Source organism: Haliotis cracherodii, unplaced genomic scaffold, assembly GCF_022045235.1.
Source record: "Haliotis cracherodii isolate W230 unplaced genomic scaffold, xgHalCrac1.p SCAF_24, whole genome shotgun sequence".
Lineage (NCBI taxonomy): Eukaryota > Metazoa > Mollusca > Gastropoda > Lepetellida > Haliotidae > Haliotis > Haliotis cracherodii.
Window position 1 is genome coordinate 6,047,079 of NW_027266280.1, and position 14,455 is coordinate 6,061,533.

The 14,455-nt window shown below is 43.2% G+C and overlaps 1 protein-coding gene across 2 annotated transcripts; it reads left to right on the plus strand.

Moving 5' to 3' along the window:
* The first annotated feature begins 283 nt into the window (after nt 1–283).
* LOC139472284 (cytochrome P450 1A1-like) lies at nt 284–8,446 on the plus strand. 2 transcript variants are annotated; one of them, XM_071254715.1, is made up of 5 exons: nt 284–383; nt 1,687–2,130; nt 3,092–3,880; nt 4,554–4,653; nt 5,534–8,446. In XM_071254715.1, exons 2-5 carry the CDS (start codon nt 1,689–1,691, stop codon nt 5,769–5,771), a joined length of 1,569 nt encoding a protein of 522 aa, XP_071110816.1. In that variant the 5' UTR covers nt 284–383; nt 1,687–1,688; the 3' UTR covers nt 5,772–8,446. The 2 variants fall into 2 exon arrangements, with proteins under 2 accessions (XP_071110816.1, XP_071110815.1); XM_071254714.1 differs by having other exon boundaries at nt 284–379.
* The last annotated feature ends 6,009 nt before the right edge of the window (nt 8,447–14,455 follow it).

Below are 14,455 nucleotides of genomic sequence, written 5' to 3' on the forward strand. Positions count from 1 at the left end.
TAACGCGCACTGAATCTGAAGCATTTTTTCATTGGTCAATGCATTTCTACTATTAAAATCCGGAACACACAATAAATAACGGAAATGTGTTTCGTTCCTTCTACCGCATTTCAATAGACCTATCGTATTCACAAACAAATTAACGCCTTGGAACAGTAGCTGGCATATTTCTGAAAATGGCGTAAGACTGCTGTTTTACTGGCAATATTATTTGTTGGTGATTTGTACGGTTAAAATAATCCGGGATATTTTAGTTCAGGTGCGAGGTCACTGGGGACCTTGTTTACAAATGGACGACACAGCAAGTAGTCAGTGGGATGGTGTTTGAATAAGTCGACTCAAAGATAAGACATATCTTTGGATATCATCATATTTCACAGTAGGTGATGAAATCTTTTATCAGCTGGTTTAGATCTCTTGATTCAAAATACCATCACATGGCTAACCAGTAGGCTAATAATTGCAAGCCTAATTATCACCTGCTTATTGCTTTCGAGTCGTTTGTTGGATTTTCTTCACATAAAGCGTTTGTGGTCTGAGTAGTTTGTGCATACACTTTATTTTGTAACGAAATCTAATTGTAAATTATATATTGAAAATACCCTTTTTCAGAAAAGTAGGAAGATCGTAATTAATCAGAGCAGTTAATCAGTAGTGAAAGTTGACCTGTACATCAGATGATGTCATGGGCAGGTGAAGGGTTTGGTATATGACAGAAGAGTAATGTTATGATATTTCAATGAATTGCCTAAGTGAAAATTTTAGTCATTTTACACAATGATTGTACCATATGCACACAATAAAATATGCGATTCTCAGGTCAAATATTTAGTTTGTATTACAAGTCAACAGAAAATCGCATCAAACCAAGCTAGTGACATATCAAAACTTTGTTGACGTTATTGGTGCTACCCCCAGAGAATCCTTATTTTTTCCAAGACAAAACTGTAAATAATTTTGTTGATCAATGTGACAATACTCCTTCATGCTATCAATAAAAGCAACAAATGCGCTTATGGTTGGCGAAGCAAAGGTCTCGAACTTGTCAAGATTTCTGGGTTATCATCCGGGTATCCACAGGAAAAATAACAAAGGCATCCACCAGTCCCATATTGTTACCATGGTTACAGCACTGTGTGATATTGTTCTGCAACTCATATTGTTACACAACTACATGATATCATACTGTAACTGATTTCATTCCACCATTACAGTACAATAGCACATGGTGCAACAATAGGAGTTACAGCATGATATCACAGTGCATAACAATACAAGTTAAGGTATGACATCACGTAGTGGTGCAACAATAGGAGTTACAGTATGATATCACACAGTGCATAACAATACAAGTTAACGTATATCACGTAGTGGTGCAACAATAGGAGTTACAGTATATCACACAGTGCGTAACAATACAAGTTAACATATATCACGTAGTGGTGCAACAATAGGAGTTACAGTATGATATCACACAGTGCATAACAATACAAGTTAACGTATATCACGTAGTGGTGCAACAATAGGAGTTACAGTATGATATCACAATACAATAACAATACAAGTTAACGTATATCACTTAGTGGTGCAACAATAGGAGTTGCTTGTATTGTAACACAACTGCATGATATCATACTGTAACTCATATGTACTGATGTTTTCCTACTTTCAAACTGTGTTTTGCAGGGATGAGTATGACTGGTTCTGCCCCTCCCGGTGACTCCGCCCCCAACCATGACGGGGACAGTCTCCTCCAGCGACTGCTCCTCCCACTGGACATCCTCCAGACCGACTGTCTCCACACCCATCACTGGACGCTCATCCTTGCTGCAACATCTCTTAGCCTCTTCTTCATATTCAAAAAGACCCAGAAACGTCTTCCACCAGGCCCTTGGACCTGGCCTGTGATTGGACACATTAACTATTTCAGGAATAAGCCCCATATCAAGCTATCCAACCTTAAAGAAAAGTATGGCGATATCTACCAGCTGCGGCTGGGCACCCATAATGTTGTGATTGCTTGCTCGCTAGATGCTGTTTTGGAAGGGCTGATACATAAAGGGGTTGACTTCAGTGGTCGACCTGACTTTGAGGTGTGTCACATCCTGTATAATGGAAACCGACATCAAGGTGAGAACGTAACAGAAATAATTAAGACTTCATGAGCATGGAACATTAATATTAATCTGATGTGACAGCGCACCAAGCTTAGATCTATTCCTGGGATACTCTTGGACATGTATGATATCTGAGGAGTATTTTGTTTGTAATTTTGGAAGTATTTATGATGTTTAAGGTTTCATATTTTAGTCATGGTAGACTATTGTACAAGGATTGCATTGGGCTCTCAGTTGTCTACTGCGCCACAATTCACTGTGCAGAGTTGCGTCACTTAGGAACGCCCGAAACCTATGATGTGGGTTCGAATCCCAGTTTGTTGAATATGGTTCCAGGTTTGTCAGCACCATACCCATGCTGGGTTCCCCAAAGTGGTAAACATCAAAGACTTGTATCACTTTAGGCTTTTCTCCGACATCAAGCTGACACACTGTGATATAACTGGAATACTGTTCAAAATGGGGTTAAACCCACTCACTCACTAATGTACAGTAATTCATTGTTCTTCCCTTCGGCATGCCGAAACCTATAATCGTTGGTTTCAATCCAGGTTGGCCCTGATTGTTTGAAGGTTTGTCAGCACCAAACCCATGCTTGTGGGTTAAACCTGGATGCCACCAAAGTGGTAAAAGTCTGCTTTCCTCCCACATCAAGCTGTCATACCGTGATACAAGTGAAATAATACAAACTCATGTGATAAAGTCAAAAGGAAACTATACTTGTCGTAGGAGGCGACTAACAGGATTGGGTGGTCAGGCTCGCTGACTTGGTTGATACATGTCATTATATCCCAATTGCGTAGAACGATGTTCATGATGTCAATCACTGGACTGTCTCGTCTTAACTCGATTAATTTACAGACCATCGTCATATCGCTGGAATTTTGCTGGGTGCAGCGTTTAACAACAAACAAACATTAAAATGAAACAGTAATAGCTGTATTGTAAAAACCTTTTAAAACTTCTAATTTCAGGTATCAGTACGGCTGATTATGATGAGAAGACAGTGATGAAGAAGAACTTCCTCGACTTCAGCCTCGACGTCTACTGCTCCAGCTCGGACAACATTGAGGACGTAGTGGCGGCAGACATCTTGGAAGTTGTCAATAAATTTGTTGAGACTGACAAACCGCTGGATCCTTTCTACTCCTTGGAATCTGCTTGTCTGAACATCATGACGAGGCTAGCGTATGGTCAGAGGTTTGACCCAGCAGGCCGAGTCATGCAAGAGATTCTGTCCACATTCCACGCCCGAAATTTTGCCAAATGTTTCCACGCTGTTGACTATGTGCCATTCCTAAAAGCTTTCTCACCGAGAGAAGATTTGGAATTTGTTCAAGAGAAGACCCTGCAGCAGATCCTGTATCAGAGGAAAATTATGAACGTGCACAAGGACAGCTATGATCCAGGGAGCATCCGCGATATGATGGATCACCTGCTGCTGTATCTGGAGACTGGGGAGGACCATGGATTAATGGAGAAGGGGGACATCGACTTTCTGATGATGGACTTCGCTAACTCCGGCTACGAGACCACGGCTGTTGTCCTCACGTGGCTGCTTGGCTACATGGCCATGAACCCTGACATCCAGGTCAAGGTCCAAGAGGAACTGGATGGCATTGTGGGTAACGACCGACTCCCGTCTCTACAGGATCAGCCGTATCTCCCCTATACAAGTGCCGTCATCTTTGAAGCGGAGAGACTGGCTTCAGTCTACCCTTTCCTTCAACCACACGTTGCGAGGGACAACTGCAAGTTACAAGGTTACATTCTTTTTCACAGATACCATGGTTACAGTGGAGCAATTTGATTCAGATTCATAGAGTAGTTTAATGAACTCAACAGGGGAACAAGGTCAGCTTATACATCTTACGTAGATACCTTCAAAATCTCCTCTCTCATGTCAGTGGTACACATCCTTCCCTTTTGGAATGACATTATCATTCTGAAATCAGTTCATTCAAGTATTGATACTGCACCATGCATGCTTTACTTTATACCAGTCTTTGATGTAGAAGAGGGACACCATCCATCATTGTTCAAGTACTGATAATGCACCATGTATATTTACTCCATGTTGACCGCCTCCATGGTCTAGTGGTAGAGCGGAAGGCCCGGGGTTCGATCCCCAGCCGTGTCATACCAAGACGTTAAAAGATGGTACTTGTTGTTGCCCTGTCTTGTGCTCGGCATTATGGGACTAAAACAAGGACTGGTTAGCTCGGAGTCAGTGTACTTTGTCTGAGAGGGGTGTTCATGTTTAACTGCGGCAAGGTAACTCAATGGGCTAGCACTATAAATCGGCATCAGTCCGGACTAGTACAAGTAGCCACACACACGTGCATGCACGTTGCTATATAAGTGCAATAATCTTGGATGCGACATTAAACACCATTTCACCTCACCTCACCTTACTCCATGTTTTTTGATCACCAGACTTTGACATAGCGGAGGGCACCATCTTGCTGCTGAACGTGTGGAGCATCCACCATGACAGCCGGTACTGGAAACACCCAATGAAGTTCAACCCAAACAGGTGCATACACAATCATGATTTTGTATATGTGAGCGAGTTGGTAGAAAACGTGACTCATTGAGTGAGTGAGTGAGTAAGTTGTCTTTAACGCCTGTTTTAACAGTATTACAGTTATACCAGGGCGTGTCAACTTAATGTGTGAGGAAAGCCCGAAGTGATGCAAGTCTCAGAAGTTTACCACCTAGGTTAAACCCACGTGCACGGGTATGGTGCTGACAAACCTAGAAACATAATCAGGGCGAACCAGGATTCGAACACACAATCATAGGTTCCTAGTGTGGCCAAGGGATGCAACTCTGCATAGCGAATTGCAGCGCCTTTGACAATCGGGCCACCCGTTACCCCCCCCTGCAGTTTTTTTTGTGACAGAGGTTGCATATAATACTAGACTGTAGAAAGTGGGGCCTTTCCTAACTTGGGAGATCTTTTTACCTAGCTATTTTTTTTGTCACTTTTCATTTTATCATTTTTCTTTGGTCTTTTTTTTAGTTGGTTTACATTTTTTAGGCATAAAATTCTGTGTGACCTTTACAACTACCAGATTGTGTTGTTACTTTTAAAGGAGGTACAAATATGTTTTAACATGGCAAGAATTAATATTTATACATTGTATATGTATTATTCCCCATTTCTTAAGAACAGCAGTGATAAAATTTGCATGGTTGTTTCGTTTCACCTACTGAGGTAAACAGAGTTGGCCCAGAAAACAAATTATCACAAGTAATTTTTATTTCCTTATTTCTTTCACAGAAAAACAACATGACCAACCGATTTGATCTTTATTGGCGCTCATTGATTTGAAACAGATTCAGATAAGATGTGAGATGAGAGGGATATGTGCTTGTATGTGTTCTAATGATTTGTGAATGTATTGACACAGATTCCTAACAGACGAGAACTCCCTGGAGATTCCAGACCACTTCCTGCCCTACGGTGCCGGAACACGGCGCTGTCCAGGAGAAAGTTTGGCCGAGATCATGCTGTTCCTGTTCTTCTCCACCATCATGCACCAACTGACGGTCAAGTCGGCCACCAAGAACTTCTGCCTGGAAGGAGAGTACGACTTCATCATTCGGCCACACCCATTTGCACTGGTGTTTGAGGAGAGAGAGGGCTGAGTTATGACCCCCCAGTCGACAGGACCGCTCTGATATACTCCAGTGAAGTCTTCATCAGCCTCATTACCTTCACAAACAGGAGACTAGTGTCTCACACAGTTTTCTATTAGGGTTGTCACAATCCACTAACGCATCAGTACATCAAATGTTCACCTGATGATTCACGACATGATATGCCTATCCATGTATTGATTCATATTTTTTTATTCTGTATGATTTTGCAGTAACTTGGCCTGGTAACTGCATTAACTTAACCCCTTTCATAAAAACTGCTAAAAATGCAAAACTAACCTAAATTAACCAGTAATGCAATTACAAACCTATAGCAACAACCTTTTTCTATTCGGGTCAAATCTAACATGGAGAATATAAACCCCATTTCACCGCACCTTACCTCACCTCACCTATCATCTCACCTAACCTCACCTAACATCTCACCTCACCACACCTCACCTCACCTCACCACACCTCACCTCACCTCACCACACCTCACCTCACTTGAGGTAAGTGTATTGTGACACCCACAATTTCTAGTCATACATGTTTTTACCAAAGTTAATTTTCCATTCTCTGTAGTAAGGTGGGTATACTTTAGTGGTCTAATTGCCACAGGTGCGACGCCTGTTCCTGATTCCAGTTAGTCCTCCACAGAACTGATGATGTAGATTCCAGTTAGTCCTCCACAGAACTGATGATGTAGATTCCAGTTAGTCCTCCACAGAACTGATGATGTAGATCCCAGTTAGTCCTCCTCAGAACTGATGATGTAGATCCCAGCTGGTCCTCCACAGAACTGATGATGTAGATTCCAGTTAGTCCTCCACAGAACTGATGATGTAGATTCCAGTTAGTCCTCCACAGAACTGATGATGTCGATTCCAGTTAGTCCTCCTCAGAACTGATGATGTCGATTCCAGGTAGTCCTCCACAGAACTGATGATGTAGATCCCAGCTGGTCCTCCACAGAACTGATGATGTAGATTCCAGTTAGTCCTCCACAGAACTGATGATGTAGATTCCAGTTAATCCTCCACAGAATGGATGATGTAGATTCCAGTTAGTCCTCCACAGATCCCATGATGCCTGTGCCAGATGACCACCCACTCTCACACCCCCACACACACCCCCACCCACCCACACACTCACATCCTTGTCCTAAGATCCCAGCAGCTGGTCCTTCGTGGATATAAATCCCAGTTAGTCCTCCAAAGAACATGATGCCTGTGCCAGATGACCACCCACTCCCACACACCCCCACACACCCACACACACACATCCTTGTCCTAAGATCCCAGCAGCTGGTCCTTCACAGATCCCATGATGCCTGTGCCAGATGACCGCCCACTCCCACACCCCCACACACACCCACACACACACATCCTTGTCCTAAGATCCCAGCAGATAGTCCTCCACAGATCCCATTATGCCTGTGCCAGATGACCACCCACTCCCACACCCCCACACACACCCACACACACACACCCTTGTCCTAAGATCTCAGCAGCTGGTCCTCCGCGGATACAAATCCCAGTTAGTCCTCCAAAGAACATGATGCATGTGCCTGATGCCCTCATTTCTTGTCCTAATAACGCTGCTAGTCCTCCCCAGAACCACAGTGCCTGGTGCCCGGGCTGTTTTGTCTGTGGAACTGATGACACCAAAGCTGCCTGTGCCAGATGTCCCAGGTGCACGAAGATTGATTCTCAAGCCGAGTCAAGAGGGAGAAAATAGGGAAAAGTCTAATACACCATTTAGTGCTTTAAGCAACTTCCAGAAGGTCATGGATCAGCAGGGGTGTTAGATCAAATCAGATAAGATGTCCTATGTGCTTAGGGGGCACGGGTGGCCCAGTTGTCTAAGGCGCTGAGAGTTGCGTCCCTTGGGCAAGCCAGAGACCTATGATTGTGGGTTTGAATCCAGGTTCACCCCGATTATGTTTCTATGTTGTCAGCACCATACCCGTGCTCGTGGATTTCACCGAAGTGGTTAACGTCTGAGACCTGCATCATTTGGGGCTTTCCTCCACATTAAGCTGACACACCATGATTAAACTGGAATACTGTTAGAAGCGGCTTAAAGCCCAATTCACACACTCATATGTGCTTACATGATCAAATTTGGTCTTTACTTACATTATCAATGTCATCTTTGCTTTCGTGATCAAATGTTATATTTACTTTCATGACCAACTATGAAATATTGTCTTTACAATTGTCAATACAACATGTCATACTCTTTCAACATTCCATTTCCCATATCCTGGAATCATAGGATTTTGTTGAAAAAAAAAAAAATGTTCCCAAAATTCGTGACAAAAATAATTATGCTTCAGACTATTGAAAAAAAAAGAAACTGCCTGGTTTTGAAAAGATATCTGGTTTGTGTCTGTAGCTGAAAAAATATCTAATCTCTATACAAAATTTGGTCCCTAGGCATTGATTTGATACCTCTAATCCATACATTGAAATCATGCTGTCAGTTTTGCTAACAGTCAGAGGTATCAAATTGACAATAACACATATAAATCCACATCACAGTAGGCATGATTTCTGATTGTCGTGTACAGTATATCTCTCTGTCAGCTTCTTGTCATCTTGCTGTCTGGTTGGTTGTTGTCTGAGTCTAATCAGAGGAACAATATATTTCTTGTGCAATATGTCAGTAGATCTGTTATATATTTATTGTTGGACACAGTTGTGTTGCATTCCTATTTACATTTTGTTGTAATTTACATGCCATGTCCGTTTTGACAATGAAATTTACAAGCACAAATCAATGCATTTTGGATTTGTTTTTTCAGAGACTATATATTTACTGTAATTGATTTTATTCAGAGTTGACTTCAATATTGTTTGCATTTAAGGTGGTATAAACTTCAAAACTTGTATGCATAGTGTGTAATCTGCATAGCCATGATACCTCGTGTCTGCAAAATGGTGAGCGTATCCTGCCTCACCAGTGGCACCCATCAAAAACACATGCAAAGGCAAGTCAATTGTTCACCTGGAAAAGACAGGGTAACAGTTCCAAGAACAGCAATTTAAACTGCTGCAGCACACCCAAAACAGAAGGCTGTTATGAAGTCCTAGTGTAAATATGTGCTTGATCACAGAAACTGTATAGTGATAACCTCAAAAACACAGTATATTGCTGATATGTTTAGTAGATAGTGACAAAACACTTTCCATAATACTCAGAAATCTTTGTCCATTGTACGATTTAGACTATAATATGAGCATGTGTTTAAGAATCACTATCAAAAGTGATGATACTGGGGCTTGGATGGGTAACTCGGGTCCTCTTGTTGGGTGGGTACTGAGTAGGACCCGGGTATCCACAGGACCACCCGGACCGATGGATAAGCTTGTGATATATTGTTTAATGACAAAAACTCACTATAGCTCAGTGGTTACAGTACATGTCGCTAATGTTCGCATTTCTTTCTGACGATGCACACATTCCTTTTGACTTGTATATGTTTGAGTAAAGATAAAGCTTCAGTTAATGTCAGTGTACGCATGATCTGATCGTTTGATACAGGTATCTTAATAGTTTTGACCAGGGCTGCGATAAAACAATTCCCACTCAGACATTTTGTTCTCAAATCTTCAGACCTGCAGTGGGTACCCAGGTAGGGTCGGGTAATAGGGCGTCAGGTACCCGGATAGTAAATTTGGACTCGTCCCAGCCCTAGATGATACCAGGTGTTTACGAAAATGTGAGCAAATCCAATGGAAATTAGAGGATTCTATCGGACATCGCTTTTGTCCCTGATGCTTTAAGTTTGGAAATGTCCTCCACATGTCTTCCAGAAGACCTTTTGAAAGCTGAACTGAGGCCTTGCATGTTGTAGCCTTGATCAAACAACTTTTTAGCAAGTGTCACATGAGGCTCTTTGAAATCTCGGTAGAAGGAGCATGCTTGATCGTAGCTCAAAAGGTGTGAAATGTAGACACCAAAGGCTGGAGCTGCTGGAATATTGCTCTACATAATGGGAAATTTGACTATTGGAAGGTTGAAGTCATCCCTCTTGATCAACATTATGTTATCATCAGTGCCGTAGCCAGCCGGGGGACAGCCCCCCCCCACAGATTTTTCATAGAAAACAGTTTTATTTGAATCAAGTCGGGGACAAGTGATACCTGTACAAATATTTGCCCCCTTGTTAACTACGGCCTTGATCATTCTGAATCTTTATGCATGGACCTACATAACAAACATATGAAGCGGTTTTACTGGCTTCTTATATTTATAACTGAGTTAGGTAAATCGTTTGAAAGGAACTGGCTATTTGACCGTTATTAAACTATATCGGATCATTGCTAGCTGGAGCATAAGTTAAACTTCTTGTCCATATTCTCTTCTTTTGATTTTGCCAATCAAAAATGATTGCATAAAGAAAGCGATCAACAAGGAGGCGTGTCACATTTGGTGTTCATGCCTGCTTCTTGCCTAATTGTTCTATCCCTACATTTTATGCGGAAATATTCTATCTCTACATTTCATATATACTCAACAACAAAAGTTCCTGTGACACCAATATTTTAGTGTATTTTTCAAACAAGTAAAGTTTGGTTTCCAATATTGTAGTACATGTATGGAATCAAGTCACAAAAACGCAACTGCTACAGAAAAGCATGCATTCCATGTAAAAGTTGACTTTAATGCAAGCCCCACGCATTTCACTGCCCAAGAATGGGTATAAATACGTGCGTTAAGGGATTCCATATGCATTGTTAAGCATCGTGCTGACAACAACCACTCAGAAAAACAACAAAATTACGCAATTATTGAACATTACGAAATGCCACGCCTGTCCGAAAATGAGCGTCTGCGAGCCATTGGTATGCTTGAAGCAGGATCGAGTCAACGTGATGTTGCAAGACAATTTAACGTCCACAGAAACACCATTTGGTGTGTATGGCAACGTTGGCAACATACGAATGCAGTCAGAGACCATCCTCGGAGTGGCAGGCCACGCGTAACCAATAATCAACAAGACAACTGGATTCGAACAACACACCTACGAAATAGATTCCAGCCAGCAACAGTGACTGCAAAAAGCATCCTTGGTCTTCGACGAATATCTTCACAAACCGTACGTTGCTGCCTTAGATGGGCAGGGATTGTCGCTAGAAGACCCCCCAGACGTCCCATTTTGACAGGAAACCACCGTCAAGCACGTCTACAGTGATGCAGACAGAATCTACGCTGGCCGGCCATGCGGTGGGGACAAGTTCTATTCACTGACGTGTCTTGTTTTCACCTCAGCCACAGCGATGGACGGATTCGAGTGTACCGAGTGTACGTCAATCATTGTGTCATGGAAGAAGATCGGCTCGGGGGCGGCAGCGTTATGGTATGGGGTGGGATTACAGCAAGACAGAGGAACCGCTTGGTAGTGGTAAAGGGAAATCTCAATGGACAGCGCTACCGCGACGAGATCATCAGCCCTGTTGTTCTACCGTTTTTGCGTCGTCGTGGCCCAGGCATTACCTTTCAACATGAAAACGCCCGGCCTCAGGGCGTTCAGGATTCTCTTCAACAAAACAACGCGAATGTCATCCCCTGGCCGGCTCGCTCCCCTGATCTCTCACCAATCGAGCACATGTGTGATGAGATGGATCGGCACCTTCTTGTTCCACGTGTTCCACAGACACTCCAGGAACTTCGACACATGCTCCAGCAGATATGGACAGATATCCCACAGGACTTTGTGCGACGCCTGGTCCATTCCATGAGACGAAGATGTGTTGCTTGTATCGCAACCAGAGGTGGACACACACGCTATTGATTTGAAAATTGACATTTTGTCATGTTCATGTTTGGTTTTTTTTATGAAATCACGCATTTTCTGAAGTCAGTATGGCAAATTAAACCATTTGAACACTAACAGGAGTCTTTTATCTGTTGCAAATCGAAATTGTTTCAGATTTGGTAAAACAACATAACTTTGCATTAAATCTTATTCAATGTCACAGGAACTTTTGTTTGTTCAGTATATATTCTCCTCGTCAGGAGTATCACACCACCAAGATCTTATGATGATCAGAAAAGAAAAGCTGGAAAGCGAAACAAAAGCAAAAAAACTATTACTTAATGTCAAATATGATGTTAATGTCATGCATAATAGGAAATAAATGAGCATTTACAAAGAAAAAAGCAACTTTATTCGCCAGCGACTTCAAGGACTAATTGGGAATAAATAGAGACAATACTAGTATGCTAACTGTTAGGAATGAGATTGGCAGGTCGAAACTGTTCGGGTCTTAGTAACGTTGTACCCATGTCACATGAAATGATCAACAGTGTAACTCAATATCTGTGCAGCAGCCCTGTGCAAGGTGCACATCTGCAAGACGTCTCCTCATGCTCACAATCAGACTCCTGATCCTCAACTTAGGGATGTGCTGCCATCCCTGATTCATTGCCAGGGTCAATTCTTGGTGATTCTGTACTGGATGGACCATGGCTCTGACCATATCGACCGCCTCCGTAGTCCAGTGGTAGAGTGTCCGCCCGGAGAGCGGAAAGTCCGGGGTTCGATCCCCGGCCGCGTCATACTAATTGTTGGTACTTTTTGTTACCCTGTCTGGCGCTCGGCATTAAGGGGCTAAAACAAGGACTGGTCGGCTCGGAGTCAGTATACTGTGTCTGAGTGGGGTATTCATGTTTAACTGTGGCATGGTGCTAGCACTATAAATCCGGACTAGTACAAGCAGCCACACAGCCACACACACGTACATGCATGTAGCTATATAAGTGCAATAATCTTGGGCGCGACGTTCAACCCCATTTCACCTCACCTCACCTAACCCAACTTATCCCATAGATGCTCGATTGGATTCCGGTCTGGGCTCCGAGAAGTCCTAGGTAGATTCTGGAGAGGTCAGTCACAGCTCGTGCTCGGTGGAGCAGGCATTGTCGTCCATGAAGACCGGACGTGTGGCAGATGCATGGTTATCAAAATGAGGCGCAATAAAACCGCCCAATATGGTATCTTGATACCTTCGTTCATTTAATGTCCCTTGAACTTTGACCAAATCAAGTTTACAACCAAAGGAGCAATATTCCATCACTCAGCCGGCACCACATGTCACTGTTTCCTGGATGTTCGCTGATGATAAGATGTCCCCCTTTGCCCCAAGACCGCTTCCGTGGTCTATTGGTAGAGTGTCTGACCGGAAGGTCCGGGGTTCGATCCCCGTCCGCGTCAAACCAAAATACTTTAAAATATGGTACTTTTTGTTACCCTGTCTGGCGCTCGGCATTAAGGGGCTAAACCAACAACTGATCGGCTCGGAGTCAGTATCCGGTGTCTGAGTGGGGTATCTTGGACGCGACGTTAAACACCATCCACCTCACCCACCTTTGCCCCCAGACACGAGTCCTACCATCAGTGTGGTGCAATAAATAAAACGACTCTTTGTCAGACCGATGAATCCTCCTCCATGACCTCAAGTTCTATTGTGCTCGAACCTGACACCAGGCTAAACAGTCCCGCATGTCTTCAGTTCCTTAATCTTGCTGCATTCAGTCGACGTAATGTGTTGCTAAGGGACACTCTGTTGTGGGTAGGCCAGTGATGACGAAGAAATATGCAAGTTAAAGTTGGCAGCCGTTTTGCCTGGCGAACAAGGACCCTGTCCTCTCCGGCACTTGTCTTCCGTGGACATCCAGCTCTCGGCAAGTCCCTCACATGCTCAGTCAATGTGTGTTTTCTAATGAGTCGTCTGATTACAGTATAATTAATGTTCAACACGATAGCAATAGTCCGACATGACATGCCAGTTTGGTGCATACCAATGATTAGCCATTTTTGATGTTCTGGGATAATATTTGGAGTTGTTTGACAAACGTATGCAAAACACGGCCTATTATCCATCCGTGTGATAATGGTTGCACGCCCCTTGTATTATTCCATCAATACCAGGTGGGGGAGACTCCAGAAATGGGTTTTATACATTGAACTCATGTTGGGACTCGAACCCGGGACTTCGAGGCGTGACGTGCGAACGCTGTAACCACTAGACTACCCCCCTGCCCTTTCCACCAGCATGATGACGTGAGACAATCGTGTCACCGCTGAGCACGTCATGCCGTGCAAACGAGCAGTTGTGATTGCAAAGCGAAATTTATGTTGTACAATTATGTTTTTCAGTTTCATTTCCTGTGTGCGTGTCACATTGTGTCATTATTAATGAACTAGTTTGTGAAACTGTCAGCTTTCTTTACTCAATTACCGTAAAAGAAGTCACAACGGTGCATAAATAATTCAAAGTGTAAAACATGCTGTTAAAATTTTATCCATTTCTAGAACAGACGCAGCAGTCGCCCTCAAAGTTTTTTTGAGTTTCTTCAGTTTGTCCACAGTTGCAATGAAGCTCTTGTTGTGTTGTATCACAGTACATCTGTGTCTGGGTCATCAGCCCCAGGATTCCAAGCTGCGTCAAAGAGTAGTCTCATTTCATCTTGACAACCGAGCGTCCATGGCAGACTCTGGCTCTGTCGTCAGCCACGTCAGTAAAGTAAAGTGTACCCTTATGTGCTTTGGAAGTCCCTCCTGCATCTCTGTGTTCTACTGGAAGAGTGAGGGCAAGTGCAGAACTAATGCTGCACCACAAACACCTGCTGAACATCCTCGACAGGGCAATGTCAACAGTCAGGATCCAAAGAGCAAGGTT